Raw genomic sequence first — 13709 nt, 5'->3', positions numbered from 1 at the left:
GTCAGTGTGTCTGTATGAACCCCTCTCTCTCAGTGCAGTGTTAATGTACTGGAGTGTCCAGTCAGTCAGTGTGTCTGTATGAACCCCTCTCTCTCAGTGCAGTGTTAATGTACTGGAGTGTCCAGTCAGTCAGTGTGTCTGTATGAACCCCTCTCTCTCAGTGCAGTGTTAATGTACTGGAGTGTCCAGTCAGTGTGTCTGTATGAACCCCTCTCTCTCAGTGCAGTGTTAATGTACTGGAGTGTCCAGTCAGTGTGTCTGTATGAACCCCTCTCTCTCAGTGCAGTGTTAATGTACTGGAGTGTCCAGTCAGTCAGTGTGTCTGTATTAACCCCTCTCTCTCTCAGTGCAGTGTTAATGTACTGGAGTGTCCAGTCAGTCAGTGTGTCTGTATGAACCCCTCTCTCTCAGTGCAGTGTTAATGTACTGGAGTGTCCAGTCAGTCAGTGTGTCTGTATGAACCCCTCTCTCTCAGTGCAGTGTTAATGTACTGGAGTGTCCAGTCAGTCAGTGTGTCTGTATGAACCCCTCTCTCTCAGTGCAGTGTTAATGTACTGGAGTGTCCAGTCAGTCAGTGTGTCTGTATTAACCCCTCTCTCTCAGTGCAGTGTTAATGTACTGGAGTGTCCAGTCAGTGTGTCTGTATGAACCCCTCTCTCTCAGTGCAGTGTTAATGTACTGGAGTGTCCAGTCAGTCAGTGTGTCTGTATGAACCCCTCTCTCTCAGTGCAGTGTTAATGTACTGGAGTGTCCAGTCAGTGTGTCTGTATGAACCCCTCTCTCTCAGTGCAGTGTTAATGTACTGGAGTGTCCAGTCAGTCAGTGTGTCTGTATGAACCCCTCTCTCTCAGTGCAGTGTTAATGTACTGGAGTGTCCAGTCAGTCAGTGTGTCTGTATGAACCCCTCTCTCTCAGTGCAGTGTTAATGTACTGGAGTGTCCAGTCAGTGTGTCTGTATGAACACCTCTCTCTCAGTGCAGTGTTAATGTACTGGAGTGTCCAGTCAGTGTGTCTGTATTAACGAGACTGAACTAGGCTGAAAGTACTCCTTCTGAAACTGATTGTGAAAATGTGTGGAATGTTTATTATCAGTGGAAGAATGCAAATTCCTGCAGCTCTGTTTTGCGTGTTTTCCCTGTCAGTCCAGCCTGATTGTGATCCTGCTGCCTCCCCTACAAGCACTCCTACACCAGGAGCCAGAGTCGGCTTCACATGACCTCCTGCAGGGAGAGAACGGCTGAACTTTGTGAACCGCAGATGTATTGTGCTCTTACCTCCTGCGGTTACCTGCCGGTTAATGTGTAGGTGACAGGAAAGTGACTCAACACCAGTCTCTTCCACACTGCTGAGCCTCAGCACAGACACACTCCAGAGGCTGAGGCTGTGTGTGTGTGTGGGGGGGGGGGGTGGTGTTACCTGTCTGTGGAGAGTGTGGTCAGGTCATTAGCAATTAAGCAATTATAGAGGAGGCTACTCCTTAAGCCAAGTTCCTATAGGGCTGGACCTCATGTACTGTACACACGAAAATTACACACCCACCCCCACACATACACACACACATACGAGAATTACACATGAAAATTACACACACCCACCCACACACACACACCAGAATTACATACAAACAAGAATTACACACACACACACACACAAGAATTACACAAACGAAATTATACACACACAGGAATTACACACACACACACTCGAGAATTACACACATACAAGAGTTACATACATACTCTAACTTGTGTTACAAACATGCACACATATGAGAAAAACAGACAAAAACAGTGTAATAGGAATTACACACATACATACACACATGTCTCCCACATGTGTGAGGTTCAGTTTGTGAGTCAGATAGAGACAGACAGACAGAGAGAGAGAGGGACAGACAGACAGAAAGACAGGGAGAGAAACAGAGACATGGATACAGAGCCAGAGCAGGTTAGGGAGGCACTGGGAGTGAAAACTGCTGCCTGTCATTTGCAGCCCACAGGCTGCTATCAGGAACACGTGGAACCAGTTACAGGGAATGTTCTGAGAGAAATTCCAGAAATAACAGACTGGTGTTATTTTAAGACACTCCCTGTAGGTAGAAGCAGGGTGTGGTTTGGGAACGTTTCTGGGAGGATGGATTTCCACCATTGTGAGGGTCTGTAATTAGAGCACAACATTAGGGTGTGTCTCTTCTTTTAAAAGTAACAGAACTACACTGACAGACGTCACTTCTTCATCACAAAACTGGGCTACTAGTCTGCCTCTTTGCCCATCTGTGATTTGTTTTGTATTTTTACACTTTGTGGTTGTACATTTTGTTATAATAAGTAATATAAAAAAACAGGACAGTTCTCCTGTACTGGACTGTAGCTCCTATTGTAACTGGACTGTTCTACTGTACTGGACTGTAGCTCCTATTGTAACAGACTGTTCTCCTGTACTGGGACTGTAGCTCCTATTGTAACAGACTGTTCTACTGTACTGGACTGTAGCTCCTATTGCAACAGACTGTTCTCCTGTACTGGACTGTAGCTCCTATTGTAACAGACTGTTCTCCTGTACTGGACTGTAGCTCCTATTGTAACAGACTGTTCTCCTGTACTGGACTGTAGCTCCTATTGTAACAGACTGTTCTACTGTACTGGACTGTAGCTCCTATTGTAACTGGACTGGTCTACTGTACTGGACTGTAGCTCCTATTGTAACAGACTGTTCTACTGTACTGGACTGTAGCTCCTATTGTAACTGGACTGTTCTACTGTACTGGGACTGCAGCTCCTATTGGAACAGGACTGGTCTCCTGTACTGGACTGTAGCTCCTATTGTAACAGACTGTTCTCCTGTACTGGACTGTAGCTCCTATTGTAACAGACTGTTCTACTGTACTGGACTGTAGCTCCTATTGTAACGGGACTGGTCTACTGTACTGGACTGTAGCTCCTATTGTAACGGGACTGTTCTCCTGTACTGGACTGTAGCTCCTATTGTAACGGGACTGGTCTACTGTACTGGACTGTAGCTCCTATTGTAACGGGACTGTTCTCCTGTACTGGACTGTAGCTCCTATTGTAACAGACTGTTCTCCTGTACTGGACTGTAGCTCCTATTGTAACAGACTGTTCTACTGTACTGGACTGTAGCTCCTATTGTAACTGGACTGGTCTACTGTACTGGACTGTAGCTCCTATTGTAACTGGACTGTTCTCCTGTACTGGACTGTAGCTCCTATTGTAACAGACTGTTCTACTGTACTGGACTGTAGCTCCTATTGTAACTGGACTGGTCTCCTGTACTGGACTGTAGCTCCTATTGTAACAGACTGTTCTACTGTACTGGACTGTAGCTCCTATTGTAACGGGACTGGTCTACTGTACTGGACTGTAGCTCCTATTGTAACGGGACTGTTCTACTGTACTGGACTGTAGCTCCTATTGTAACAGACTGTTCTACTGTACTGGACTGTAGCTCCTATTGTAACGGGACTGGTCTACTGTACTGGACTGTAGCTCCTATTGTAACGGGACTGGTCTACTGTACTGGACTGTAGCTCCTATTGTAACTGGACTGTTCTACTGTACTGGACTGTAGCTCCTATTGTAACAGACTGTTCTATTGTACTGGACTGTAGCTCCTATTGTAACGGGACTGGTCTACTGTACTGGGACTGTAGCTCCTATTGTAACAGACTGTTCTACTGTACTGGACTGTAGCTCCTATTGTAACAGGACTGTTCTCCTGTACTGGACTGTAGCTCCTATTGTAACAGGGCTGTTCTCCTGTACTGGGACTGTAGCTCCTATTGTAACAGACTGTTCTCCTGTACTGGACTGTAGCTCCTATTGTAACAGACTGTTCTCCTGTACTGGACTGTAGCTCCTATTGTAACAGACTGTTCTACTGTACTGGACTGTAGCTCCTATTGTAACAGACTGTTCTACTGTACTGGACTGTAGCTCCTATTGTAACTGGACTGTTCTCCTGTACTGGACTGTAGCTCCTATTGTAACTGGACTGGTCTCCTGTACTGGACTGTAGCTCCTATTGTAACAGACTGTTCTCCTGTACTGGACTGTAGCTCCTATTGTAACAGACTGTTCTACTGTACTGGACTGTAGCTCCTATTGTAACAGACTGTTCTCCTGTACTGGACTGTAGCTCCTATTGTAACAGACTGTTCTCCTGTACTGGACTGTAGCTCCTATTGTAACGGGACTGGTCTACTGTACTGGACTGTAGCTCCTATTGTAACGGGACTGTTCTCCTGTACTGGACTGTAGCTCCTATTGTAACGGGACTGGTCTACTGTACTGGACTGTAGCTCCTATTGTAACTGGACTGTTCTACTGTACTGGACTGTAGCTCCTATTGTAACAGACTGTTCTACTGTACTGGACTGTACAGTGTAGCTCCTATTGTAACAGACTGTTCTACTGTACTGGACTGTAGCTCCTATTGTAACAGGACTGTTCTCCTGTACTGGACTGTAGCTCCTATTGTAACAGACTGTTCTCCTGTACTGGACTGTAGCTCCTATTGTAACAGGACTGTTCTCCTGTACTGGACTGTAGCTCCTATTGTAACAGACTGTTCTCCTGTACTGGACTGTAGCTCCTATTGTAACAGGACTGTTCTCCTGTACTGGACTGTAGCTCCTATTGTAACAGACTGTTCTACTGTACTGGGACTGTAGCTCCTATTGTAACTGGACTGTTCTACTGTACTGGACTGTAGCTCCTATTGTAACAGGTCCAGTTCTACTGGACTGTAGCTCCTATTGTAACAGACTGTTCTCCTGTACTGGACTGTAGCTCCTATTGTAACAGGACTGTTCTCCTGTACTGGACTGTAGCTCCTATTGTAACTGGAGTGTTCTACTGTACTGGACTGTAGCTCCTATTGTAACAGACTGTTCTCCTGTACTGGACTGTAGCTCCTATTGTAACTGGAGTGTTCTACTGTACTGGACTGTTCTACTGTACTGGACTGTAGCTCCTATTGTAACAGACTGTTCTCCTGTACTGGACTGTAGCTCCTATTGTAACTGGAGTGTTCTACTGTACTGGACTGTAGCTCCTATTGTAACGGGACTGGTCTACTGTACTGGACTGTAGCTCCTATTGTAACTGGACTGTTCTACTGTACTGGACTGTAGCTCCTATTGTAACAGACTGTTCTATTGTACTGGACTGTAGCTCCTATTGTAACGGGACTGGTCTACTGTACTGGGACTGTAGCTCCTATTGTAACAGACTGTTCTACTGTACTGGACTGTAGCTCCTATTGTAACAGGACTGTTCTCCTGTACTGGACTGTAGCTCCTATTGTAACAGGGCTGTTCTCCTGTACTGGGACTGTAGCTCCTATTGTAACAGACTGTTCTCCTGTACTGGACTGTAGCTCCTATTGTAACAGACTGTTCTCCTGTACTGGACTGTAGCTCCTATTGTAACAGACTGTTCTACTGTACTGGACTGTAGCTCCTATTGTAACTGGACTGGTCTACTGTACTGGACTGTAGCTCCTATTGTAACAGACTGTTCTACTGTACTGGACTGTAGCTCCTATTGTAACAGACTGTTCTACTGTACTGGACTGTAGCTCCTATTGTAACTGGACTGTTCTACTGTACTGGGACTGCAGCTCCTATTGGAACAGGACTGGTCTCCTGTACTGGACTGTAGCTCCTATTGTAACAGACTGTTCTCCTGTACTGGACTGTAGCTCCTATTGTAACAGACTGTTCTACTGTACTGGACTGTAGCTCCTATTGTAACGGGACTGGTCTACTGTACTGGACTGTAGCTCCTATTGTAACGGGACTGTTCTCCTGTACTGGACTGTAGCTCCTATTGTAACGGGACTGGTCTACTGTACTGGACTGTAGCTCCTATTGTAACAGGACTGTTCTCCTGTACTGGACTGTAGCTCCTATTGTAACAGACTGTTCTCCTGTACTGGACTGTAGCTCCTATTGTAACAGACTGTTCTACTGTACTGGACTGTAGCTCCTATTGTAACTGGACTGGTCTACTGTACTGGACTGTAGCTCCTATTGTAACTGGACTGTTCTCCTGTACTGGACTGTAGCTCCTATTGTAACAGACTGTTCTACTGTACTGGACTGTAGCTCCTATTGTAACTGGACTGGTCTCCTGTACTGGACTGTAGCTCCTATTGTAACAGACTGTTCTACTGTACTGGACTGTAGCTCCTATTGTAACGGGACTGTTCTCCTGTACTGGACTGTAGCTCCTATTGTAACAGACTGTTCTACTGTACTGGACTGTAGCTCCTATTGTAACAGACTGTTCTACTGTACTGGACTGTAGCTCTTATTGTAACGGGACTGGTCTACTGTACTGGACTGTAGCTCCTATTGTAACTGGACTGTTCTACTGTACTGGACTGTAGCTCCTATTGTAACAGACTGTTCTATTGTACTGGACTGTAGCTCCTATTGTAACGGGACTGGTCTACTGTACTGGGACTGTAGCTCCTATTGTAACAGACTGTTCTACTGTACTGGACTGTAGCTCCTATTGTAACAGGACTGTTCTCCTGTACTGGACTGTAGCTCCTATTGTAACAGGGCTGTTCTCCTGTACTGGGACTGTAGCTCCTATTGTAACAGACTGTTCTCCTGTACTGGACTGTAGCTCCTATTGTAACAGACTGTTCTCCTGTACTGGACTGTAGCTCCTATTGTAACAGACTGTTCTACTGTACTGGACTGTAGCTCCTATTGTAACAGACTGTTCTACTGTACTGGACTGTAGCTCCTATTGTAACTGGACTGTTCTCCTGTACTGGACTGTAGCTCCTATTGTAACTGGACTGGTCTCCTGTACTGGACTGTAGCTCCTATTGTAACAGACTGTTCTCCTGTACTGGACTGTAGCTCCTATTGTAACAGACTGTTCTACTGTACTGGACTGTAGCTCCTATTGTAACAGACTGTTCTCCTGTACTGGACTGTAGCTCCTATTGTAACAGACTGTTCTACTGTACTGGACTGTAGCTCCTATTGTAACGGGACTGGTCTACTGTACTGGACTGTAGCTCCTATTGTAACGGGACTGTTCTCCTGTACTGGACTGTAGCTCCTATTGTAACGGGACTGGTCTACTGTACTGGACTGTAGCTCCTATTGTAACTGGACTGTTCTACTGTACTGGACTGTAGCTCCTATTGTAACAGACTGTTCTACTGTACTGGACTGTACAGTGTAGCTCCTATTGTAACAGACTGTTCTACTGTACTGGACTGTAGCTCCTATTGTAACAGGACTGTTCTCCTGTACTGGACTGTAGCTCCTATTGTAACAGACTGTTCTCCTGTACTGGACTGTAGCTCCTATTGTAACAGGACTGTTCTCCTGTACTGGACTGTAGCTCCTATTGTAACAGACTGTTCTCCTGTACTGGACTGTAGCTCCTATTGTAACAGGACTGTTCTCCTGTACTGGACTGTAGCTCCTATTGTAACAGACTGTTCTACTGTACTGGGACTGTAGCTCCTATTGTAACTGGACTGTTCTACTGTACTGGACTGTAGCTCCTATTGTAACAGGTCCAGTTCTACTGGACTGTAGCTCCTATTGTAACAGACTGTTCTCCTGTACTGGACTGTAGCTCCTATTGTAACAGGACTGTTCTCCTGTACTGGACTGTAGCTCCTATTGTAACTGGAGTGTTCTACTGTACTGGACTGTAGCTCCTATTGTAACAGACTGTTCTCCTGTACTGGACTGTAGCTCCTATTGTAACTGGAGTGTTCTACTGTACTGGACTGTTCTACTGTACTGGACTGTAGCTCCTATTGTAACAGACTGTTCTCCTGTACTGGACTGTAGCTCCTATTGTAACTGGAGTGTTCTACTGTACTGGACTGTAGCTCCTATTGTAACGGGACTGGTCTACTGTACTGGACTGTAGCTCCTATTGTAACTGGACTGTTCTACTGTACTGGACTGTAGCTCCTATTGTAACAGACTGTTCTATTGTACTGGACTGTAGCTCCTATTGTAACGGGACTGGTCTACTGTACTGGGACTGTAGCTCCTATTGTAACAGACTGTTCTACTGTACTGGACTGTAGCTCCTATTGTAACAGGACTGTTCTCCTGTACTGGACTGTAGCTCCTATTGTAACAGGGCTGTTCTCCTGTACTGGGACTGTAGCTCCTATTGTAACAGACTGTTCTCCTGTACTGGACTGTAGCTCCTATTGTAACAGACTGTTCTCCTGTACTGGACTGTAGCTCCTATTGTAACAGACTGTTCTACTGTACTGGACTGTAGCTCCTATTGTAACAGACTGTTCTACTGTACTGGACTGTAGCTCCTATTGTAACTGGACTGTTCTCCTGTACTGGACTGTAGCTCCTATTGTAACTGGACTGGTCTCCTGTACTGGACTGTAGCTCCTATTGTAACAGACTGTTCTCCTGTACTGGACTGTAGCTCCTATTGTAACTGGACTGGTCTCCTGTACTGGACTGTAGCTCCTATTGTAACAGACTGTTCTCCTGTACTGGACTGTAGCTCCTATTGTAACAGACTGTTCTACTGTACTGGACTGTAGCTCCTATTGTAACAGACTGTTCTCCTGTACTGGACTGTAGCTCCTATTGTAACAGACTGTTCTACTGTACTGGACTGTAGCTCCTATTGTAACGGGACTGGTCTACTGTACTGGACTGTAGCTCCTATTGTAACGGGACTGTTCTCCTGTACTGGACTGTAGCTCCTATTGTAACGGGACTGGTCTACTGTACTGGACTGTAGCTCCTATTGTAACTGGACTGTTCTACTGTACTGGACTGTAGCTCCTATTGTAACAGACTGTTCTACTGTACTGGACTGTACAGTGTAGCTCCTATTGTAACAGACTGTTCTACTGTACTGGACTGTAGCTCCTATTGTAACAGGACTGTTCTCCTGTACTGGACTGTAGCTCCTATTGTAACAGACTGTTCTCCTGTACTGGACTGTAGCTCCTATTGTAACAGGACTGTTCTCCTGTACTGGACTGTAGCTCCTATTGTAACAGACTGTTCTACTGTACTGGGACTGTAGCTCCTATTGTAACTGGACTGTTCTACTGTACTGGACTGTAGCTCCTATTGTAACAGGTCCAGTTCTACTGGACTGTAGCTCCTATTGTAACAGACTGTTCTCCTGTACTGGACTGTAGCTCCTATTGTAACAGGACTGTTCTCCTGTACTGGACTGTAGCTCCTATTGTAACAGACTGTTCTCCTGTACTGGACTGTAGCTCCTATTGTAACTGGAGTGTTCTACTGTACTGGACTGTTCTACTGTACTGGACTGTAGCTCCTATTGTAACAGACTGTTCTCCTGTACTGGACTGTAGCTCCTATTGTAACAGGACTGTTCTCCTGTACTGGACTGTAGCTCCTATTGTAACTGGAGTGTTCTACTGTACTGGACTGTTCTACTGTACTGGACTGTAGCTCCTATTGTAACAGACTGTTCTCCTGTACTGGACTGTAGCTCCTATTGTAACTGGAGTGTTCTACTGTACTGGGACTGTAGCTCCTATTGTAACTGGACTGTTCTACTGTACTGGACTGTAGCTCCTATTGTAACAGACTGTTCTACTGTACTGGGACTGTAGCTCCTATTGTAACTGGACCGTTCTACTGTACTGGACTGTAGCCCTTATTGTAAGGAGACTGTTCTACTCTACTGGACTATCCTGCTATACTGTCCTGTGTGTTCTGTTGTTAAGGTCCGGTGCCGCAGGTGTCCAAGGGCACACACATCATCATCCCGCTGGCTGAGGAGCTGGAAGATAACCGCTGGGAGGCCAAGATAGTGGAGAAGTCGGGCTGCCAGATCAAGCTGTCGGTGAACTCCCCAGCCACTGCGGTGGTCAGCAGGTACCAGCTGAGCGTGTCCACGAGCAGCCAGGGCATCAGGGCCAGCAGCAGCCACGAGGCCCAGGGCGACGTCTACATCCTGTTCAACCCCTGGTGTGAAGGTCAGCACCTCAACACTCTCTCACACTCTCACACACTAACACCCAGGGCGACGTCTACATCCTGTTCAACCCCTGGTGTGAAGGTCAGCACCTCGACACTCTCTCACACTCTCACACACTCACACACTAACACCCAGGGCGATGTCTACATCCTGTTCAACCCCTGGTGTGAAGGTCAGCACCTCGACACTCTCTCACACTCTCACACACTCACACACTAACACCCAGGGCGACGTCTACATCCTGTTCAACCCCTGGTGTGAAGGTCAGCACCTCGACACTCTCTCACACTAACACCCAGGGCGACGTCTACATCCTGTTCAACCCCTGGTGTGAAGGTCAGCACCTCGACACTCTCTCACACTCTCACACACTCACGCTCTCACGCTCTCACACTCTGTCACACTCTGTCACTCTCTCACACACTCACACACTCACACACTCACACACTCACACTCTCTCACACTCCCACAATCTCACACACTCACACACTAACACCCAGGGCGACGTCTACATCCTGTTCAACCCCTGGTGTGAAGGTCAGCACCTCGACACTCTCTCACACTCTCACACACTCACACACTAACACCCAGGGCGACGTCTACATCCTGTTCAACCCCTGGTGTGAAGGTCAGCACCTCGACACTCTCTCACTCTCTCACACACTCACACACTAACACCCAGGGCAACGTCTACATCCTGTTCAACCCCTGGTGTGAAGGTCAGCACCTCGACACTCTCTCACTCTCTCACACACTCACACACTAACACCCAGGGCAACGTCTACATCCTGTTCAACCCCTGGTGTGAAGGTCAGCACCTCGACACTCTCTCACACTCTCACACACCCACACTCTCACACTCTCTCACTCTCACACTCTGTCACACTCTGCCACACTCTGCCACACTCTGCCACACTCTGCCACACTCTGTCACTCTCTCACACACTCTCACACTCACACTCTCACACTCTCACACACCCACACACCCACACACTCACTCTCTCACACACTAACACACTCACACACTAACACCCAGGGCGACGTCTACATCCTGTTCAACCCCTGGTGTGAAGGTCAGCACCTCGACACTCTCTCACACTCTCACACTCTCACACTCTCTCACTCTCACACTCTGTCACACTCTGTCACACTCTTTCACTCTCTCACACACTCTCACACACTCTCACACACCCACACACTCACTCTCTCACACACTAACACACTCACACACTAACACCCAGGGCTACATCCTGTTTAACCCCTGGTGTGAAGGTCAGCACAGCGGCACCTCGACACTCTCTCACACTCTCACACTCTCACACACTCTCACACTCTCACACTCTCACACTCTCACACTCACATTCTCTCACTCTCTCACACTCTCACACTCTCACACTCTCACACACTAACACCCAGGGCGACGTCTACATCCTGTTCAACCCCTGGTGTGAAGGTCAGCACCTCGACACTCTCTCACTCTCTCACACACTCACACACTAACACCCAGGGCGACGTCTACATCCTGTTCAACCCCTGGTGTGAAGGTCAGCACAGTGGCACCTCGACACTCTCTCACACTCTCACACACTCACGCTCTCACGCTCTCACACTCTCTCACACTCACACTCCCACACTCTCACACTCTCACACACTAACACCCAGGGCGACGTCTACATCCTGTTCAACCCCTGGTGTGAAGGTCAGCACAGCGGCACCTCGACACTCTCTCACACTCTCACACACTCACGCTCTCACGCTCTCACACTCTGTCACACTCTGTCACTCTCTCACACACTCACACACTCACACACTCACACTCTCTCACACTCACACTCCCACACTCTCACACACTCACACACTAACACCCAGGGCGACGTCTACATCCTGTTCAACCCCTGGTGTGAAGGTCAGCACCTCGACACTCTCTCACACTCTCACACACTCACACACTAACACCCAGGGCGACGTCTACATCCTGTTCAACCCCTGGTGTGAAGGTCAGCACCTCGACACTCTCTCACACTCTCACACACCCACACTCTCACACTCTCTCACTCTCACACTCTGTCACACTCTGCCACACTCTGCCACACTCTGCCACACTCTGCCACACTCTGTCACTCTCTCACACACTCTCACACTCACACTCTCACACTCTCACACACCCACACACCCACACACTCACTCTCTCACACACTAACACACTCACACACTAACACCCAGGGCGACGTCTACATCCTGTTCAACCCCTGGTGTGAAGGTCAGCACCTCGACACTCTCTCACACTCTCACACTCTCACACTCTCTCACTCTCACACTCTGTCACACTCTGTCACACTCTTTCACTCTCTCACACACTCTCACACACTCTCACACACCCACACACTCACTCTCTCACACACTAACACACTCACACACTAACACCCAGGGCTACATCCTGTTTAACCCCTGGTGTGAAGGTCAGCACAGCGGCACCTCGACACTCTCTCACACTCTCACACTCTCACACACTCTCACACTCTCACACTCTCACACTCTCACACTCACATTCTCTCACTCTCTCACACTCTCACACTCTCACACTCTCACACACTAACACCCAGGGCGACGTCTACATCCTGTTCAACCCCTGGTGTGAAGGTCAGCACCTCGACACTCTCTCACTCTCTCACACACTCACACACTAACACCCAGGGCGACGTCTACATCCTGTTCAACCCCTGGTGTGAAGGTCAGCACAGTGGCACCTCGACACTCTCTCACACTCTCACACACTCACGCTCTCACGCTCTCACACTCTCTCACACTCACACTCCCACACTCTCACACTCTCACACACTAACACCCAGGGCGACGTCTACATCCTGTTCAACCCCTGGTGTGAAGGTCAGCACAGCGGCACCTCGACACTCTCTCACACTCTCACACACTCACGCTCTCACGCTCTCACACTCTGTCACACTCTGTCACTCTCTCACACACTCACACACTCACACACTCACACTCTCTCACACTCACACTCCCACACTCTCACACACTCACACACTAACACCCAGGGCGACGTCTACATCCTGTTCAACCCCTGGTGTGAAGGTCAGCACCTCGACACTCTCTCACACTCTCACACACTCACACACTAACACCCAGGGCGACGTCTACATCCTGTTCAACCCCTGGTGTGAAGGTCAGCACCTCGACACTCTCTCACACTCTCACACTCTCACACTCTCTCACTCTCACACTCTGTCACACTCTGCCACACTCTGCCACACTCTGCCACACTCTGTCACTCTCTCACACTCACACTCACACTCTCACACACCCACACACTCACTCTCTCACACACTAACACACTCACACCCAGGGCGACGTCTACATCCTGTTCAACTCCTGGTGTGAAGGTCAGCACCTCGACACTCTCTCACACTCTCACACTCTCACACACTCACACTCTCACACTCTCACACTCTGTCACACTCTGTCACACTCTTTCACTCTCTCACACACTCTCACACACTCTCACACACCCACACACTCACTCTCTCACACACTAACACTCTCACACACTAACACCCAGGGCTACATCCTGTTTAACCCCTGGTGTGAAGGTCAGCACAGCAGCACCTCGACACTCTCTCACACTCTCACACTCTCACACTCTCACACTCTCACACACTCACATTCTCTCACTCTCTCACTCTC

The 13709-nt window shown here is 48.0% G+C and overlaps 1 protein-coding gene across 1 annotated transcript in view; it reads left to right on the top strand.

Moving 5' to 3' along the window:
• The window catches only part of tgm1l1 (transglutaminase 1 like 1), a 43970-nt gene that overhangs the window by 17947 nt on the left and 12314 nt on the right, over window positions 1–13709 (top strand). The window contains exon 4 of the mRNA XM_088915645.1: window positions 9754–10005. Within this exon, the coding sequence (XP_088771771.1) occupies window positions 9754–10005 (252 nt within the window). The remainder of the gene's footprint in view (window positions 1–9753; window positions 10006–13709) is intronic.

The sequence above is a fragment of the Atractosteus spatula genome, chromosome 5 (assembly GCF_055471065.1).
Source record: "Atractosteus spatula isolate fAtrSpa1 chromosome 5, fAtrSpa1.hap1, whole genome shotgun sequence".
Lineage (NCBI taxonomy): Eukaryota > Metazoa > Chordata > Actinopteri > Semionotiformes > Lepisosteidae > Atractosteus > Atractosteus spatula.
Note: the sequence above shows the minus strand (reverse complement) of the source record. Positions and strands in the feature narration are given on the sequence as shown.